The sequence below is a fragment of the Vigna umbellata genome, chromosome 2, assembly GCF_029865625.1.
Source record: "Vigna umbellata cultivar VRB3 chromosome 2, Vumbellata_1.0, whole genome shotgun sequence".
NCBI classification, from domain to species: Eukaryota; Viridiplantae; Streptophyta; class Magnoliopsida; order Fabales; family Fabaceae; genus Vigna; species Vigna umbellata.
The window spans coordinates 38,700,193-38,718,910 of NC_142166.1; the positions used below are offsets into that span (position 1 = coordinate 38,700,193).

Below are 18,718 nucleotides of genomic sequence, written 5' to 3' on the forward strand. Positions count from 1 at the left end.
TCTCTAAAACAATAGTAAAAAATAAGTCATCATTAGAGTTGCTTAAAACACTCTTACACGTCCAATAATGACGTATAAAATTTAAAAGTTTTAAGAAGTTTTCTCTAGAAATTAGAATTATCTCAAGTTAAAAGAACCGATTTTTAAATTTATGAAAAAACTCCCACTACAGATGCTATCAGTAAATATCCAGTGATAAGGATTACAGGTATGAAGGGTTAAATAATACAGAGACAAGTGAAGTAGAAAATCGTGTACTACCTCGTCTTTCCTACCTTTCTGTCGGCTTAATGATGCTTCTAATTTGTCTGTTTCTTTGTTCGGCCTTTGCTGTAAATTCACCACAAATATAAAAGTGAAGCAGTGTTTAAAGAGTAAGGAATGGTCTACATCTTCATCAGTAAACTTGAATGGAGATAAGAGACTTTCAATGTCCAACCATGGTGCTAAAGAGGGCATAGTAGCTGCTATGTTTGGATGAGATACAACAGTAGCAGAACACCACCTCATCATGTCAAGCAATGCATTAACTCTTTTTATCTTGTTTCTTAATATCTCCTTGTGTCCTTCCATCTCTGCTCTGAACCAGGAAGGCCTCTCTCTACTGTCATGGCTTTCAACCTTTAACTCCTCCGACTCTGTCGCTGCCTTCTCTTCATGGGATCCAACCAACAAAGATCCTTGCACATGGGATTACATAACATGTTCCAAAGAAGGGTTTGTGTCAGAGATCATAATAACATCCATAGATATGCGTAGCAGCTTCCCCACTCAGGTCCTTTCTTTTGGCCACCTCACCACTCTTGTCATCTCAAATGGAAATCTCACAGGTGAGATTCCAGGTTCAGTGGGAAACTTGTCCTCCTTGGTCACTTTGGATCTTAGCTTCAATGCTTTGTCAGGAAGCATTCCAGAAGAAATAGGAATGCTAGCTAAGCTGCAGTTGTTATTGTTGAATTCCAATTCCTTGAAGGGTGGAATTCCAACTACAATTGGAAACTGTTCAAAGCTTCAGCATCTGGCACTTTACGACAACCAGCTATCTGGAATGATACCTGGAGAAATAGGCCAGTTGAGTACTCTCGAAACTCTTAGAGCAGGAGGAAATCCAGGTATTCATGGAGAAATTCCAATGCAGATATCAGACTGCAAGGCCCTTGTTTTTCTGGGACTTGCAGTTACTGGGGTTTCTGGGGAGATTCCACCGAGTATAGGAGAGCTTAAAAATCTCAAGACACTTTCAGTCTACACGGCGCATCTCTCAGGTCATATCCCACCAGAGATTCAGAACTGCTCAGCCTTGGAGGATTTGTTTCTGTATGAAAACCAGCTTTCTGGAAACATTCCTTATGAATTGGGCTCCATGCAAAACCTGAGGAGGGTGTTGCTGTGGCAGAACAATTTAACTGGGACCGTTCCGGAAAGTCTTGGGAACTGTACAAATCTCAAGGTTATAGATTTCTCTTTGAATTCTTTGGAGGGTCAGATACCTGTGACTCTCAGTAATCTACTCTTTCTGGAGGAGTTTCTTTTGTCTGATAATAGTATTTATGGAGAAATACCTTCCTATGTTGGCAACTTTTCCAGGCTAAAGCAACTTGAATTGGATAACAACAAATTCTCCGGGAACATTCCACCTGTTATGGGACAACTGAAGGAACTCACCCTCTTTTATGCCTGGCAGAATCAACTGAATGGAAGTATACCAACAGAACTATCCAACTGTGATAAACTTGAAGCACTTGATCTTTCGCACAATTTCCTCACTGGCTCCATTCCAAGTGCCCTCTTTCATCTGCGGAATTTGACTCAGTTGTTGCTGATATCAAACAGACTTTCAGGTCAAATTCCAGCTGATATTGGCAGTTGCACAAGTTTGATCAGGTTACGGCTGGGATCAAATAACTTTACTGGTCAAATTCCACCAGAAATAGGTCATTTAAGAAGTTTGAGCTTCCTTGAGTTATCAAATAATCAACTCAGTGGAGATATTCCCTCTGAGATAGGAAACTGTGCTCATCTAGAATTGCTTGACTTGCACAGCAATGTGCTGGAAGGAACCATTCCTTCATCTTTGAAATTCCTAGTAGGTCTCAATGTCTTAGATCTTTCGGCAAACAGAATAACGGGAAGCATTCCGGAGAATTTGGGCAAACTTAAATCTCTAAATAAGTTTATTTTAAGTGGAAACATTATCTCTGGTGTGATCCCAGGGACACTGGGGCAGTGTAAGGATTTGCAGTTGCTGGATATAAGTAACAATAGGATCACTGGTTCTATTCCAGATGAGATTGGTCATTTGCAAGGATTAGATATCCTCTTGAACTTGAGTTGGAATTCTCTTAGTGGCCCCATTCCACAGACCTTCTCAAATCTCTCAAAACTATCCATCTTGGACCTCTCTCACAACAAGCTCACAGGTACACTCACGGTATTGGTTAGTCTTGACAATCTTGTGTCTCTAAATGTCTCCTATAATAGCTTTTCTGGTTCTCTTCCTGATACAAAGTTTTTCCGGGATCTACCCTCCGCTGCATTTGCTGGTAACCCTGACCTTTGCATTAGCAAGTGTCATACAAGTGAAAATGCCCAGGGCTTCAACAAGTCAATAAGAAATGTTATTGTTTACACTTTCCTTGGGGTTGTTTTAACTTCTATTTTTGTCACTTGTGGAGTACTTTTAGCTCTCCGGATTCATGGGGGAAACTTTGGCAGGAATTTTGATAGTGATAAAATGGAATGGGCTTTCACTCCATTCCAGAAAGTCAACTTCTCCATCGATGACATTTTAACAAAGTTGTCAGAATCAAACATTGTCGGAAAGGGTTGCTCAGGAATTGTTTATCGCGTAGAGACTCCAACGAAACAGATTATTGCAGTGAAGAAGCTATGGCCAATAAAGAAGGAAGAGCCACCAGAGAGAGATCTGTTTACTGCAGAAGTTCAGACCCTTGGATCAATAAGACACAAGAATATAGTGAGACTTTTAGGTTGCTGTGACAATGGAAGAACTAGATTGCTCTTGTTTGATTACATATGCAATGGAAGTTTGTTCGGACTGCTTCATGAAAAGAGATTGTTCTTGGATTGGGATGCCAGGTATAAGATCATACTGGGAACGGCTCATGGTTTAGAATATCTTCATCATGATTGTATCCCTCCAATCGTCCACAGGGATATTAAGGCAAACAACATCTTAGTAGGTCCACAATATGAAGCTTTTCTTGCAGATTTTGGCCTTGCAAAGCTCGTGAATTCCTCAGAGTGTTCAGGGGCCTCTCATACAGTGGCAGGTTCTTATGGATACATTGCTCCTGGTGAGTGTAAAAGCTTTTGTCATTCTAAAACAGCAGTTCCGTTTAAGAAAACTTTCAGTGTTACATCATTATTTTTCAAAAAGTCAATAAAAAAATCACTGCCTTTCTATACTTTAAGACATTCCTTTACTCTCTCTTTTGGTACATAAAAAAATAAAAAAAACCTTTGTGTGCACACTTTAAGACATTTATTTTATTTTAAAATTAGGCTGTTCTTTCTATAATAGTTTCCTGAAACCGTATTAGAATTGAGAGCTATATCCTACTTTAATCTTCTTTTATTCTTGTTTCGTATATTTTGTCCATTTTGGGTCATTATCCCTATGACATTGTGACTGCTGACTAATCACCACAGCATTATCTCTCAAACTGCAGAATATGGATACAGTTTAAGGATCACAGAAAAGAGTGATGTGTACAGTTTCGGTGTTGTACTTCTTGAGGTCTTAACGGGGATGGAACCAACTGATAACAGTATTCCAGAGGGTGCCCACATTGTCACATGGGTTAGCAACGAAATCCGAGAGAAAAGAAGGGAATTTACATCTATCCTTGATCAGCAACTAGTATTGCAGAGTGGAACCAAAACCTCTGAGATGCTTCAAGTTCTAGGAGTGGCTCTCCTCTGCGTGAATCCATCACCAGAAGAAAGGCCTACTATGAAAGACGTAACAGCAATGCTCAAGGAGATCAGGCTCGAAAGTGATGACTTCGAAAAACCAAATTTTCTCCATAAAGGCATGGTTGTGAATCCAAAAGCAGCAGTTCACTGTTCAAGTTTCTCCAGATCATGTGAACCTTTAATAATAGAATCAACATCTTCTTCTTCTTCTTAGCCACCAATTTCATTACTAGATTTGTTAATTTTTTTTTCAAGTGACAAATTATTTGTATAGACTAGTATTATATGGATTTGGATCCTTCTCTTTAGGAGATATGATCTTGTTAGAAAGAGAAAGGCACAAACATAATTGGTGGATTCTGCAACAACAATAGTTATTGTTTAATAAAAATTATGCCTCTCTCTGTTCAACAAAGACCACATGTCCATATCCTTTTACTCAAGAACAATGTTATCTTATGGCAATTCCTCACTACACAATTATGTTCTTTCTGTAGATAAATTGGAGTTAAAAACAAGTCAGATAACGCCAGAAACTTGCATTTCGACGACAAGTATCAAAATGTTGCTTGTGTTGCACTAAAATCCATGAAGAAAATGCTCCAGGACTAGTCCCACTGACACAATCTAAGAACCTGCTTTTGCCGACAACAGTGGCAGAAGTAAACAAATTAATAGTGGTAGCGTGGCTGAGACCTTTGGTTCAATTAACCTTGCTAATAATGACTTGTTAGAGAAGGGGCCTTAGCATACGAACAAAGCTTTCAAGGGACTGGAGAGATGGGCCATTGAAAAGCAAGAGCTGACAGTGCCTTCTTTCCTGGCATAAACCTCTAAAGCGCAAAATTATAGAGAGAAGAGAAGCACCAGGACCACCAATTATTTATGTATAGATAGAGATAGCTCGTGCCCATGTCAGTGAAAAGAAGTCCTTGCTTTTATTCATGTGATTGGTGACCATCCTTGGCCCACACATACTTTGATACACATTATCTCCCTCGTTACAAACCAAACAACACTTGGAAATCCAAGTATGGGTCTATATTTCACGTTAGATAGAAATGAAATAGAAATGAGAGAGTAGAGTACTGTATAAAACTGAAAGACTCGTTAACTCATTGCCTTAAGATTTTGGGTAGAGAGTGGTGTCAATCCCTTATATGATTGAACTCCAATGTTATTGGTGTTTGCGTCTTTCAGTAAACCTCCTCCTTAATAGATCCAACACTGATATAAGAGTCAGATTTGTCTTGATGACCGGCTCACACGAATATAATGATCCCTGTACTGAAAGTCTTTCCGAACTTGATAGACCCAAGAGCAAACATCAAGATTAACTACTATTTTCCCCTTACAACACTAAACTCTATAATCAGATAGTTCATATATATCTACTTCTTTTGCCCAGTAACAAAATACTGCACGTAGTTCAGTTTATGTACAACAGCTTTTCATTTGTACTTTATACAGTTCTCTTTGGATAAAGTTCTCCATGACAAGAAAATGAATCAAAGATATACTTAAAAATGTATCCAAACACGAGAAAAATTTAATCTCTTATATTTTTATTCTCTAACAGCACAATTTTGAAGGCTTCCTTTTGTATGATCACAAACCCACGGTCAACCATTGGAAACAAACAAACTATAGCTATCGCAACGTACAGAAATAAAGCATCCAAGATTTTTTTTTCACTCGTCACTAAATTGATGGATATTATAATGGCAGTAAGATAATATGAAAAATGATAAATGAGGAAATATAGAATTGCGTGCATCAGCAACAAAGAGAACAAATGGAGCACAACAAACCACGTTTGGAGGAAACAACAGGAGACAAAGAGGTACATACAGATGAATCTATTCAAGAGTACAGAACGGAGTAACTACTGGTGTTTTTGTTTCTTACAAACACAAACACACATAAATTAACCCTACTGGTGTAAGGATAAGAGCTGAAGAACTAGAAAACAGTCAAATGATGAAACGATAATGACTATAGTTCAAATTCAAGAGACTTTCAGAAGTTAAGGTGTGAATGCTTCTAAACAAAATGTTCATTTCATGTTTGCATGTATAGTTTCTTTATTCTCTTGGAGCATGGTCTGGTTTTTTCAAAAATCTGAACCAAATCATTACAACTTGTTTGGATTTTTTTTTTTTTTTTTAAAAACTAAGTTAATCATTTCTATAAAAACTGATTTGGATTTTATTGAAGAAGGTTGAAATTGTTTTGAACCAGAAATTAATTTTAAAAATCAGTTCTAAAAGTTATTGTATATGTGAGCTTAGATTTTTGAAATAAAGAAGTGTAATATCATTTTAAGAAATGTAATTTATACAATAACTCGTGTAATATAACATCATTTTTATGCCTATATCTTCTTCCTCATAACTTATTACGTATTATAATGATAGAGAGATATAAACACAAAAAGAATAATATCATACAAAGTAAAGCATTTTCTCTCCAATCTTTTTTGTTTTTGAGGTTTAATAAAACTGGCTATAAAAAAACTATGTGGTTATATATGTGTGTACATCTCTCTCCCTTCTACACCTTACAAGTTTAGAGATGTCTGTCTTGTGTTTCATCCACTCCATTTTACGATAAAAATAGGACATTCATACAAAGAAAAGAAAAGAAAAAAAGGTAGGAAAAAACAGTAGTTATGGCACGTGAAAGGCATTCTCTATTTCCCTCCACTTACAATACAACCATAGAAATAGCGTACAAGAATTTAGGAAAGTCCACAAAACGTAGAAGTAAAGGTTTTGTTTACTATAAAAGTCTATACACATGGAAATTCAGTCAGTTGAAAAGAAGACAATTTCCCCGAAGTGTTATTTTATTTGTTTTTTTAGATTTTTTATAGTGATATTTATTTTTATAAAGTTTTCTTTCGTAGTAACTTACTTCCGTTAATTCTATAATAATAATTCTGTTAAATTATGTCGACCTCAAGTTTTTGTAGACATTTTTCTTTCAGTTTTGTTTAACAAGCATTATCATCTAAATTAAAAATGTAAGAAGATAAAAATACTAAAGTATTTTCGTCCTTAAAAAAATACAAACAGTAGCATTTAACTAATAACATAATTTCTTACATAAAAAGTAACTTACTATAAAGAAAACCTTAAAAACTGAATTACCACTATAATTTTTTCATCATAAATCTTTTTGTGCTAAAGTAATAGCAGCAGAGATATTAATTATAAGTAAAGTGTTTCAGGTAAAGGTGAGGAATAGACAATGCTTGATGAATAAAAGAAAAAGGTGGAAGCAAGGGTAGTGGAGGATGATAGTACAAGTAAATAATTGTGGACAAAACACAAGGAGCAGAATATCTTGGTACTTTTCTGGGGTCCATAACTTGGTACTTTAAAGTTACTTCGTTTAACTGTTTCGCCTCATTAAAACGGTTAGGCCATTTACATTGAAAGAACTGGACCATGTTATGATGGTCTTCAGCAACCGCAAAACTTGGTAACTGGAAAGTATCAATTATAAGACAAATCACACGGACACCACATCATGATTTCTCAATTATGCGTCCCAAAAAGAGAGCCCAAACATGATATGAAATTATATTAATGAAGTTTACTTTGGTTTTATAAGTATACTTTATTGTCCTATATTATTAATGCATAAAATAAATAAAAAGCTAATATTATTATACATTTCAAGTTCTACACATTAAAAATGAGAAAATAAGTTAAGCATTACATTGTAAAACAGTATGACATCATAAATTGTCGTGTAAGTGGATAGATAGTACATGGACATTGTACTCTTAGAAAACATCATAAATAGCTTATAACAAAAGAAAATATGATTGTATTTCCAGGAGGATTGCAAAACAAATTTCATGACATTATTACAGTTACAACATAAGATACAAAGAACAATGACACCCGAACCTCGTGTGACCGAACGGTGGTTTCAATATTTTCATCAGCTCAATTTAGTACACAACTTAAGTGAGATAGCAGTATCCATAAGAACCACAGATGACACCATTTCCTTGAATGTCACACTTACCGAAATTCTAGGTGGAGAGGAACACTGAGAAAACAATAAGCAGGTGTAAGATTGTAATATGGTTTGTGAAATTACATAAAACATAGAAAAGCCTGAAAAAGAAACTTTAACTCACTGAATCGTATCTTTTGAACAAGATAATTACGGTTTATCGATCAAAACTTCTTCTCTGGGTGCCACTTTATGCTGCATCCAACACTTTATACAAGCAGAAAAACAACGTAAATGTAACATGCCTAAGCTTGAAAGACTCAAACAATTTAAAGGACCACAATATGTAGAAAGTACCTGGGCTTTTGCACTGATGGTACCGGTTGGCCACTAAGAACACGATCTATTGCCAAGCTCAAGTCTCTTTATATAGAAATTTAAATGGTTACTACTGCCAAGAAATAAAATATGATTGAATAATTGTTTGATGCTAATTCAATATAAGAAACCAACCTTCCAGTGACTGGTACATTATTACTTGGCCGTGAATCATCAAATTGGCCATGATAAACCAGCTCAAATGGCCTCCGACCAGCCTGTTATTAATCGATAGAAATATGATATATACACTGACACTCGAGGGTTTAGTTTCACCCCTAATCAAAATCATGGTGATCAATGTGCAGTACAATGAATAATGATGGTTGTAATAGAAATTGCCTTTTTGAAAAGGAAAAATTCTGGGGTACAAACAGCTCCAAAATCCTGTGCAACATCCTGCGACTGCATAAAAAAATCCATCAAATATCAGTGTTTAACCACATTGAAGATAAAGCTTCTATTCAATTTGAGTCATTGCTATTAGAAAAGACCTTCCAGTTTTAATATAAATAATCTATAGTGATCTGGAAAATTATGGTTCTGATATTCACATCATAAAAATACATACATTAGGTTGTGAATTAAATAATTCAATGAAAACAAAAAATTGATTGGCCTCCTTTTTCCAGATGGTCTTATGGTCTTAGGTTGTAATGGCAGAGTTTGGATAACACTGTTTAATATTATTTTAAGTAGTTGGCTATTTAGGTTCATCATCCCAGTATTAACATGATATCCACCCCCTGCTTTACATGGGAAAAAATTATGTCATTAAATAGGCTAAAGGAGTCCAACTCAGATAATATTACTGAAGGATGTAAAAGCATACCTCATCGTATAGATATGGGAAAGGATATTTAAACATTTTAGCATCCTCTGCCATGAATTCTGGACCATCCTGTGAGGCACAATTCCAAGTTGCACAAGTCATTCAATACTTTCAATGTAGCTTTATTCCAGGATATGAAGTTACTAGAACCTGGGGGTGTGTGGCAACGGAATTTGAAGATATAGCAACAACAGCAAGTCCTTTCTGTACAAAGAGAAAAACAAATTCTTATAACAGATTTAACTTGTGCAAGTCCAACCTGCAACGGTAGAAAGTAGTATGTTTCTTCCCGGATAATTGATTTGACTACCTCCATAAAGAATTTTGTAAGCTTTACAATGTCTTTTTTCAGGTGCTTAACGAATGGACAGTGGTTGCATAGAAACATAACCTGCATGACCACAAAAAATAGGAAGATGAGCAGGGTCTTACTTTGCCTATTGTCATTAATTTAGCAACTAGAGAAAGGTCTTAATTTATGCATCGTAATTCATAAAGAAGAACAACCATAACACTTCACAAAATTTTAGGCACGAAAGTGTGTTCCCTCAATTTTTGTTAGCTTGTACGAACGAAGACATAAGCATCCAATAAGAAAAAAGGAAATTACTTATTTGCTGCTATTATTCTGCAATATCTACTTTAAAGAATTACTACCTTAATATAAAACTAGCATGAAAATGCTAAAACTTGGACAGTTAAACAAACTCTTTCCAATTATACATTAAATACTACAAACATAGCATAAGAAGAATGAACAATCAATGAAGTGAGCAAAACAAACAAAGTTAACAAAAGGCAAAAAGAATGAAGATAAGTGGCATCTTACCAGTAGAGCAGGATATGCTTCAAAATCTTCTAATGTCCAAACCTTCCCAGTAAGGGGCTCCGGAAGCTAATACAATTTCAATCCATCCAAAAATAAATAAATAAAACATATAATAATTACTCCATTCCATGTTTCAAAGAAAACAAAAAAAAAATGTGGAGAGAGGGGAAGTTAAAAACCTCGAATTGCGGTGCCCTGAAGCCCAAGGTAACACCTTTGGACTCTGTTCTAGAAGCCCGAACAAAGAATGTTGTTGGGAATAAATATTTTTTGCGTTGCAAGCGTAGGGGTTGAAAACCAAGGTTTGGAACAGAGCATGCTTGTGGGAATGCGAAGGCAGTTGCAGAAGAACCTAACTGCAGAAAAGGTGACCCAACAGAAGACACTTTCGGTCTCAGTCTCAATGCCATTGCTGTGTCAATCTTACTCCAACATTCACTTCAACCTCAATTCTCCATCATCATCATCGTCATCATCAATATCATCCTCTTCTTTCATCACCCCTTCATTCTTTTCTGATCTTCGTTATTTCACACTCATAATGGGCCTATATTGTAATGGATCATCACTAAAACCCAATTAGTAGGGCCTTTAAAATAAAAAAGTAATTGGGCTAAAAAAACTTACCTGTTTAGGCTTTGGCTGCTGCTGCTTGGTCTCTCTTTTTTTCCTGGATCTAAAAATTGATTAAGATTAAATGTTTGTTTAATTAAAAAAACTTCTCCATAAACAACAACAAAAATAAGATTTTACATAAAAAAAGTTATATTATACATAAAATTAAAAATTAAATTTAAGAAATTTAATAAAAACAACTTTCGCCAGTATAATATTACTTTATATTACTATTATAATAAAATTATCTTATAGATAAGGTTATTTTCTTTTTGTTTTTTATTTTATTTTATTAGTTATATATGTATACTTTAATTATAATATGATAATATTTAATTGATATTATTTTTTCAATCGAATATTTAATGCATAAACATATTTATGGTTTGAAAATTTGTGTGTATACCATGAGCATAATTAAAATATTCTTAGAAGATTTTAATACGTAGCAATATAATGGAAGTTTGAACCACAATAATAAAAAGAGTTTGGAAAAATTTATTTGTGTGTTGCTTAAAGAGTAAAAAGCAATTTTTCATAAAAAAGTATAATAATAGGAAAAAAAACAACTAAACATAAAATAAGTTTTCTAGCTAATACTAAAAATAATAAGAATAGTAGACAAGAGATAAAAATAGGAAAATAATATTAATATAGGGTTAAATATGTTTTTAGTCCCTAAACTATTGGCCGTTTCTGGTTTTCGTCCCTGTTTCAAAGTAAGATACAATTTAGTCCTCATCCTTTTCGAAAACGTTCGTTTTAGTCCTCGAAAACTAAACACTGTTTAAAAATTTGGTCCTCATTTAGCAACAAATGAGGACTAAAACCAAAATTCCGAGGACTAAAACGAACGTTTCGAAAAGAACGAGGACCAAATTGTACCGTACTTTAAAAGAGGGACGAAAACCAGAAACGGCCAATAGTTTAGGGACTAAAAACATATTTAACCCATTAATATATCGATGTTACTAGGGTTTCGATCACTTATGATTTTGAGTGAAGCTTGAATCATATGTTTTTTTAATTTTCTTATTAGCCTCGATAGGATGGAGGTGTAAGCATATTGAGCAACTCAGACTTAGAGAGATCAGCATTGCATAACTTCATATACAAGCTTTTGGTGCACATATTGATTAATTAGTTGAGATATATGTAGAAGATACACTAGTCATTGTTGGATATTATACAAATAGTATTTGACAATCAATGTCTAAGTGTTTGGTTTTGTTACATGTGATTTGTTACAATGTCAAGAATACTATGAATCCTATGATTATCACAGTTATAACTACATAACATTGACATAACTTAAGTTTAAGTAGATGAATAAACCATTATAGCTTACTTGTCATAGCTACAAGATATTTATATTTTACTTTAATAAAAAAAATGAGACATAATAATTTGTTGTTTTAGTATTTGCCAAAATTAAAAAGCTACCAAGGAAGAAGTATCAATTAATCTACAGTGAACACAAGTCATTTGTGATAAAATCTGATTAGAATTTTTTTTCTCTACTTAATATTACTATTTAAAGATAAATTTGAATAATTTTAAACATAAATTACCTCATTTTTTATTTGGTAAGAATAATATATAGGCAAGTATTATAAGATTTAGTAACTTATCAACACGAAATTAGATCAATGAATATTTCTTCAAAATTTCTCTCTAGGAGAAATCCATTAGAGTGGAAGTAGGATTTGAACCTTAAAATACTAAAATCAATTAGAATCAAGGTACTATTTTCCCAAACATAGTGAAATACTTAAACATGAATAAGCCACCTACAACCCTACAAAATTCTTAATATGCCCGAATCTTTGGTATGAAAATAAGAATAAAGTATATGTTTTATGGAAGATGTAACCTGAGTGTCACAAGGTTTCACAGAAAAGCTAATAAAGTAGAAATTTTTTCACATCGACATTTTTAGCGTTTAATGATTTTTCTCAAAAGTCGTCTAATGAGAGGTTGTCTAACACTAGAAAACTTAGGTCATCTAACACTCTCATATGGTTTTCTAACACCCTCACATGATCATCTAAAACTTATCCACATCTAGTACTAAGGAGTTGTTGATAAAGGGTTTTGGTGTCGCACAAGTCTTATTAAATAAAAACAAAGTTTTTTCTTTTTACTAGTGTAGTATAAAAATCAACCTAAGTTAGTCCAAGGAATACATATAAGTTCATTGATAGAAATTTATTTTTGTCACTTTGAAGGTTGGCGGATTAGGAAGTTGTTGGGAGGTTTCGGCAAGTGTACCGAATCGTTTCAAGTAATAAACCGTGGTAAGACCAAGTATCGTTTTTCCAAGAGACTCGTGATACTAGAGAATTGTGCAATTAACAACTCATTTAGACTCAATAGAACATCATTCATTTACAGATATGTGCAACAAGATAAATTCACAAATATACAATGGTTGGACTTTGGTAATTAAAGGCACTTAGATATGGACAAGACTAGAAATGGTATGAAATGACATTGCTAAGGTTAGTTTTCACCTATTTCACTCTTGTGCTTACCCAATTTCATCTCCTCTCCATCAATTTACTAAAGTCAATCCACAAAAACACTCTAGCCCTAATCCCTTAAGTGAAAGAGCCTAGGTTTTCCCTATTAAACTCCAATCCCTTGGAAAATCTAACAAGCAAACCCGCATTAATGAGTTAGGATCTTAAGACAACATGTGAATCATCTTCTATCCCTAGAATCAATGACCACAAGGACTCTTGTTTCAGTTCTAGGCTCCATCTTACGTCCCCATAATCCATGAAACCCCAAAATCAAGTCATGAACATTCCTATTACATGCAAGCTTTAAGATTAGAAACAAGAATACTAGCAATTGATACAAAAGGTATATATAAATACGAATCAATCATCCATTACACAAGAATTCATAAGCTACATCAATCCCTATCAAGATGAATCTGGTTCTCCACTTTCATGGAGAACCCTAAAGCTTACAAAATGGAAGATGGAAGAAGAAGGAGACCCAAAAGAAGAGGAGGAGATGTTCCCACAAGCTCCTGACTGCCTCCATGAGCTCCAGCAGTGAAATCGCGCCTCCAAAGAACCAAAGACCCAAAGCCCTTCGCGTTTCTGAGTTAAATAGACAAATTTGTCATGTCAACAAAAAATGGCGCTTCAGCGCCCCTGTGTGAAGGGCGCCCCAGCGTGCAACAATCATGATGCAGTGGCGCTCCAGCGCCCTTAAGCCAGGGGCGCCCCAGCTAGGTTCAGTAGCGCTACTTCTTTTTCTGGTTTTTCTGCAGATTTGCTTGCTTTTGTGGCTGGTTCAGTTCTCTACATTGTTGGAGATTCTTCCAAGCATAGTTTTAGCTACAAAATAAAGGGATTGGGGATGAATTTATACTAATGTAGCCCAAAACACATTTATTTAGAGAACAAGACAAAAGAAGAGGATTAAGCAAGTTATAAGCAAGAAAATAGTTGATTTTGTTACTAAAATAATGCTTAGATAATGGTAAGAATTAGCATTATCAGAAGCTTAAAACTAAATTGAAAATGGAAAATAAGAAATTGAAAGCATTAAAATCCATATTTAACAAGTGAAATTAAAATGCAATTAATAAGATTGGTTGAAAAAAATGTAAATGAGATTGAAAACAATGAAACTCAAACATTTATTACAATGTAAATGGGCTAGTACAAAAAATGTAAAATAGTGCATGAAAACATTATAAAAGTAATGTAAAGAACATAAAATAGGAAATTGAAAATTGGAATTAAACACCATAACATTCAAATTGCGGAGCACAAATGAAATGAAAATTACAAAAGAAAGAATAAGGAAGCAGAAGAACCAAATTGCATTTAGAAACTGAAAAGATAAAATTTTGGAACTCCAATAATCACCCTAAAGCAAAGAAAATGTAAAGAACAAAACTTGTCCTAGAAATTGTGTTGTTTCATGTTCCCCTTTTTTTATGGCTATTATCTCTTAGATAAATGAGCACTAAAGACAAAAGATACATTACTAGACAAAATCTGAAAAGTTGTTGCCAAAAGTTATTTTTCCTTCAATCCATTGTGTACCCATAGTACACTACCCTTCAAGCCAAGTGTTGTGTCATTTCCCAATGTGTAGGGGTTTGTATGCTAGGTTCAATTTGGCTGGGCTCTTGTGATCATTCGTGTAATCATAAATCTTCGACGAATAGTGACCATGAGGTTTTGAAAGCTACGTTGCTTTGTAACGCGTGTTATCAGTTTTGACAAAGGATGTGAAGCGGTAGATATCTATAGTTGTTGGATGTGATTTACTTTGACGGTTTGGATCAAGTGATCGTTTGCTTCTCATTCCTATAAATAGTTATGGGGTTGGTCAATCATTTTCATCTTTTCCTTTTCCTAGCTCTGCTCAAACGATCAACTTTTCTGCATAGAGGTAATAATAATTTCTTAGTCTTTCAGTTTCTCACTGTCAGAAGATCTTTCTAGTCAGGAAGGTAAATGTTATGGCGAAGGTGCAACCTAGTCATTAGTATCAAATCCATGTTTAATTGCCTAATAAGGGTAGCATGAAGGCTAGCAGTACATGTAATAATGAAGGGGTGGTTCTCTTAAGGAGAGTTCTCAGTGCGTCACAACAAATATTGATATAAGAGATTCAGGACTACGTTACACAATACCTATAGGGTGAGCATTTGCGCACTTTGATGGAAGTGGTGGACGTTCTCAAAGGAGATATTGTTGACAATGTAGTGATGTTGCACGTCTATAAAGGAAACGAGCATGTCTTCCATGCCCGCGAGGGTTCCATGGATGAGTTCTTTTACATTTATACATGTTTGTTTGTTGAGCTAGATGTTTGTCTTCCTTTGGATGATTTCACTATGGCAATACTCCACGTGCTCAATGTGGCGCTGATCCAACTACACTCGAATGGTTGGGCTGCCATGTAAGCCTTTCATGTGTTATATCAAGCGTTGGTTTTGATGACTACGCGTACCTTGTTCCTTCATCTTTTTAACACTCGCCCTCCTACGAAAAAGGTGGGCTAGCTTTCCCTATAATGTGAGAAGTCAAAGTGGCTCCTCGATCAATATGTCTCCTCCTATAAAAGCTTTAAGGATAGTTTTTTTCAAGATTGTGATAAAAGAAGACGATTGTCACCATTTTTTTAGGGCGATTGTCCCAAGTTTCCTTTTTGTTGGATCGATCAACCAGTCAGGCGCACATCATGGCTCTGTCTACAATGACTTCCATCGAGGTTTCCATACTAGAGATTTTGAATAAGCTATCCTTTAAACTCTCGATCCAGAAGATCCTTCGGACTGCTCCTTCTCTCACTATGTGGGAGGACATTTATGGTAAACATGTTTCCTATTTTTCAGTTATTTTTCTTTAGGGGGTTAACCTCACTAAGTTTTCTCTTGTCATACAGACATCATAAGTTTAATCAACCTTTAGTAAGTCCTACTACCGATAGGTTATTCAACAGCTGCCACAGAACAATGCAATTGTTAAAGATGTTGGCCACGAATGCGCTACACTGGTCATTACCAAAGTCATTCCCTTAAAGATGGTCCATGTTGTGAGAATCAGTCGTCTGAACAAGGATAAAAGGAAAAGGAGATATCAGTGTCATGGTGAGAAGTCGTCATCTACTCGCTTCTTTAAGAAGAGTCGATGCTAGAATAAAGATAATGCGGTTCCTTTGGCTAGGAACAATGTAAAACATAAATTTTGAAATTTGAAAATAATTTTAAATAAAATTCAATCTAAAATATAAATTTAAATATAATAAAAAAATCAATTTTAATAAAATTACTTATATAACATTTATATACAAATTAAATTTCATTATAATTTGAAAAGGGACAAAATTGTTTTATTTTAAAATATAATTATAATACAATTGAGATAAAATAAAAATCCAAAAGCAAATTAAGACTAAGACAATGATATCCGGTAACATTGTCCCTCCATCTTTACGTGTGACAAATTTTTATTTTTAAAAGAAATTAAAATTGAAAAAATTAAATAAATACATAAATAATATCTCTTTTAACATTATTAATACATTACTAGCTAATAGAAAAATCAGATTGCATCAATTTTTTTAAAATAAAAACTAAATTCACACACATAAAAATAATGACTAATTTAAAATTCTTTTACAAAAGTTGAGACAAATCACATTATTTAACTTAAAATAAATTAAATACGAAAGATTCATTGGTCATGTCACAACAACCAAGTACGTTGGAGGAAAAGTACATATAATTAGGTACTAATACAAGAAAGAGGGAACCAGTTTAGTTGGGACTTTGGAACTCTTACTGAAAATTCTAATATAGTCATAAACTCAATTGGGTTCATCATTTCTGCCGACAACAATAAATTATGACTTGTTTTTGGCAGAGAAATTGTTATTTTTTGTTTGTAAACATACATTTTAGACAAACTTTCATTATTTAGGACTCACCTGATTTTAGTAAGTACTATACAGATGTTGTTTCAAAAGATCAAACATCATTTTGACAATGATTAGCAGCGTGACAATGCCAAGTGTTCTGTAAAATGTTGGCTTAAAAAAAATTTAATTATTGGATCAAATTAGAAAATTTTCATGGCTTGAGGAGTTTACTTAAGAAAGAAAATTTAATGCGTTAATTATTGATGGAATCTCTAATTAATTTCAAATTGGTTCGAACCGTTATCAGTTTCTCGTGAAACATATTCTGAAATAGTTAGTGTGTGGATTGGATTGAGGTCCTTAATTATTAATTGATATTAATGTTATTTTTAATTTAAAAACTAAGCCGAAACTAGTGTCGTCTTCCTATGGATAGTGTTAAATGTTAAATAAACCAACAAAATATAATTAAGAAGCTTCCTAAAGAATCTAGCACGTTCACACTTCCATATCCAGATGCATAATAAACATATAGAAACTGTATTTTGTATTGAGACGAGTAGCTCATACATACGTAAATTGTTAATATCAAATTTGAGCAAGTTATGTTCTATCCAACGTTTTACGTCATTGGTGACGGAGGCGATAGCATATTTACCCTTACAATTCATAAGTTTTTTAATTCGATTTATAGTGTAAATTATTATGACATTTATTTAATTTTAAATCATCACAGTTGAATTTTTTAATAGTTATAATATTCATTTAAGAAGAAAATAAAATTAAATATATTTTTAATCATAATCTTGAATGTAAAATTAAAATTTTTTATTGTCTTTAATTTTGATATATTTTAATTTTTAAATTTTAAAAATTAACCATTATATCCTTTTTAATTTAATTGCATTAAAATTTTTAATGTATTTTAAAATGATATTTGAGATACTTACATTACTTTTAATACGTTCCAGTTTAAATACTTGTACATAATTTAACAAGTTCAAAAAATTAATATTATTAAATTAAAAAGATTATATCTATTTGAAAAGTTTTGAATACTAAAATATATTAAAGTTTAAAATGATAACTAATTCTAATTTCACATTCAAATTTAATAACTAACAACTTACTTAAGCTAAAAAATATCTAAATAACTTAAAATTAACTTGATCACTAAATAAAATGTTATCGTAGAATAAAGGTCAATTTTACAAATTTAATGTTTTTAAATTATTTGATATTTTATTAAATAAACTAAAATTAACAAAACAAACACACGCATATAATTTAAATATTTAAACAGATCTTTGAAATACTATCAACTTTTTTTATTAATATCCAACAATATATAAAAGTATTTAAATATTTAAATTACTATATGCACATGCAAATACTTACTAAATAAAGTTATTTGATTACTATATATTAGATGTATATCACATGAGTTTTTTTTTTGGTTTTTTTACTTTAATAAATAAGAACTATATAACATTTTATTCAAAGAAAAAATACACATAACTTTTTTAAGTAATCATGTAACTATTATTAATTTTTTTTACCGTGAAGCAAATTAGTTTTAATCTTTTACTTAATAGAAAAATAGAAATTCAAACATAAGTTGGAAATAAAATCGATCAATATATAAAAAAAATTCATAAATATATTATTTTAGAGTTTTATATTAGTATCATAATTTATTACGAGTTGACTTATGACTTATTGATATTAAATATTTTCTTGGAAAGGACCTATGAAAT

The 18,718-nt window shown here is 33.1% G+C and overlaps 2 protein-coding genes across 2 annotated transcripts; one reads left to right on the forward strand and one right to left on the reverse strand.

The window, feature by feature from the left end:
- The first annotated feature begins 373 nt into the window (after positions 1-373).
- On the forward strand, positions 374-4,354 carry LOC124845589 (uncharacterized). Its single transcript, XM_047322706.2, has 2 exons — positions 374-3,317; positions 3,693-4,354. The coding sequence occupies exons 1-2, from the start codon at positions 512-514 to the stop codon at positions 4,151-4,153; spliced, it is 3,267 nt and encodes a 1,088-aa protein (XP_047178662.2). The 5' UTR covers positions 374-511; the 3' UTR covers positions 4,154-4,354.
- Positions 4,355-7,642: 3,288 nt separating this feature from the next.
- On the reverse strand, positions 7,643-10,462 carry LOC124845587 (Thioredoxin superfamily protein). Its single transcript, XM_047322703.2, has 10 exons — positions 10,130-10,462; positions 9,951-10,016; positions 9,432-9,512; positions 9,272-9,325; positions 9,122-9,190; positions 8,632-8,694; positions 8,425-8,507; positions 8,269-8,334; positions 8,096-8,178; positions 7,643-8,004 (listed from the first exon to the last, which is right to left on the reverse strand). The coding sequence occupies exons 1-9, from the start codon at positions 10,358-10,360 to the stop codon at positions 8,136-8,138; spliced, it is 756 nt and encodes a 251-aa protein (XP_047178659.1). The 5' UTR covers positions 10,361-10,462; the 3' UTR covers positions 7,643-8,004; positions 8,096-8,135.
- Positions 10,463-18,718: the final 8,256 nt, after the last annotated feature.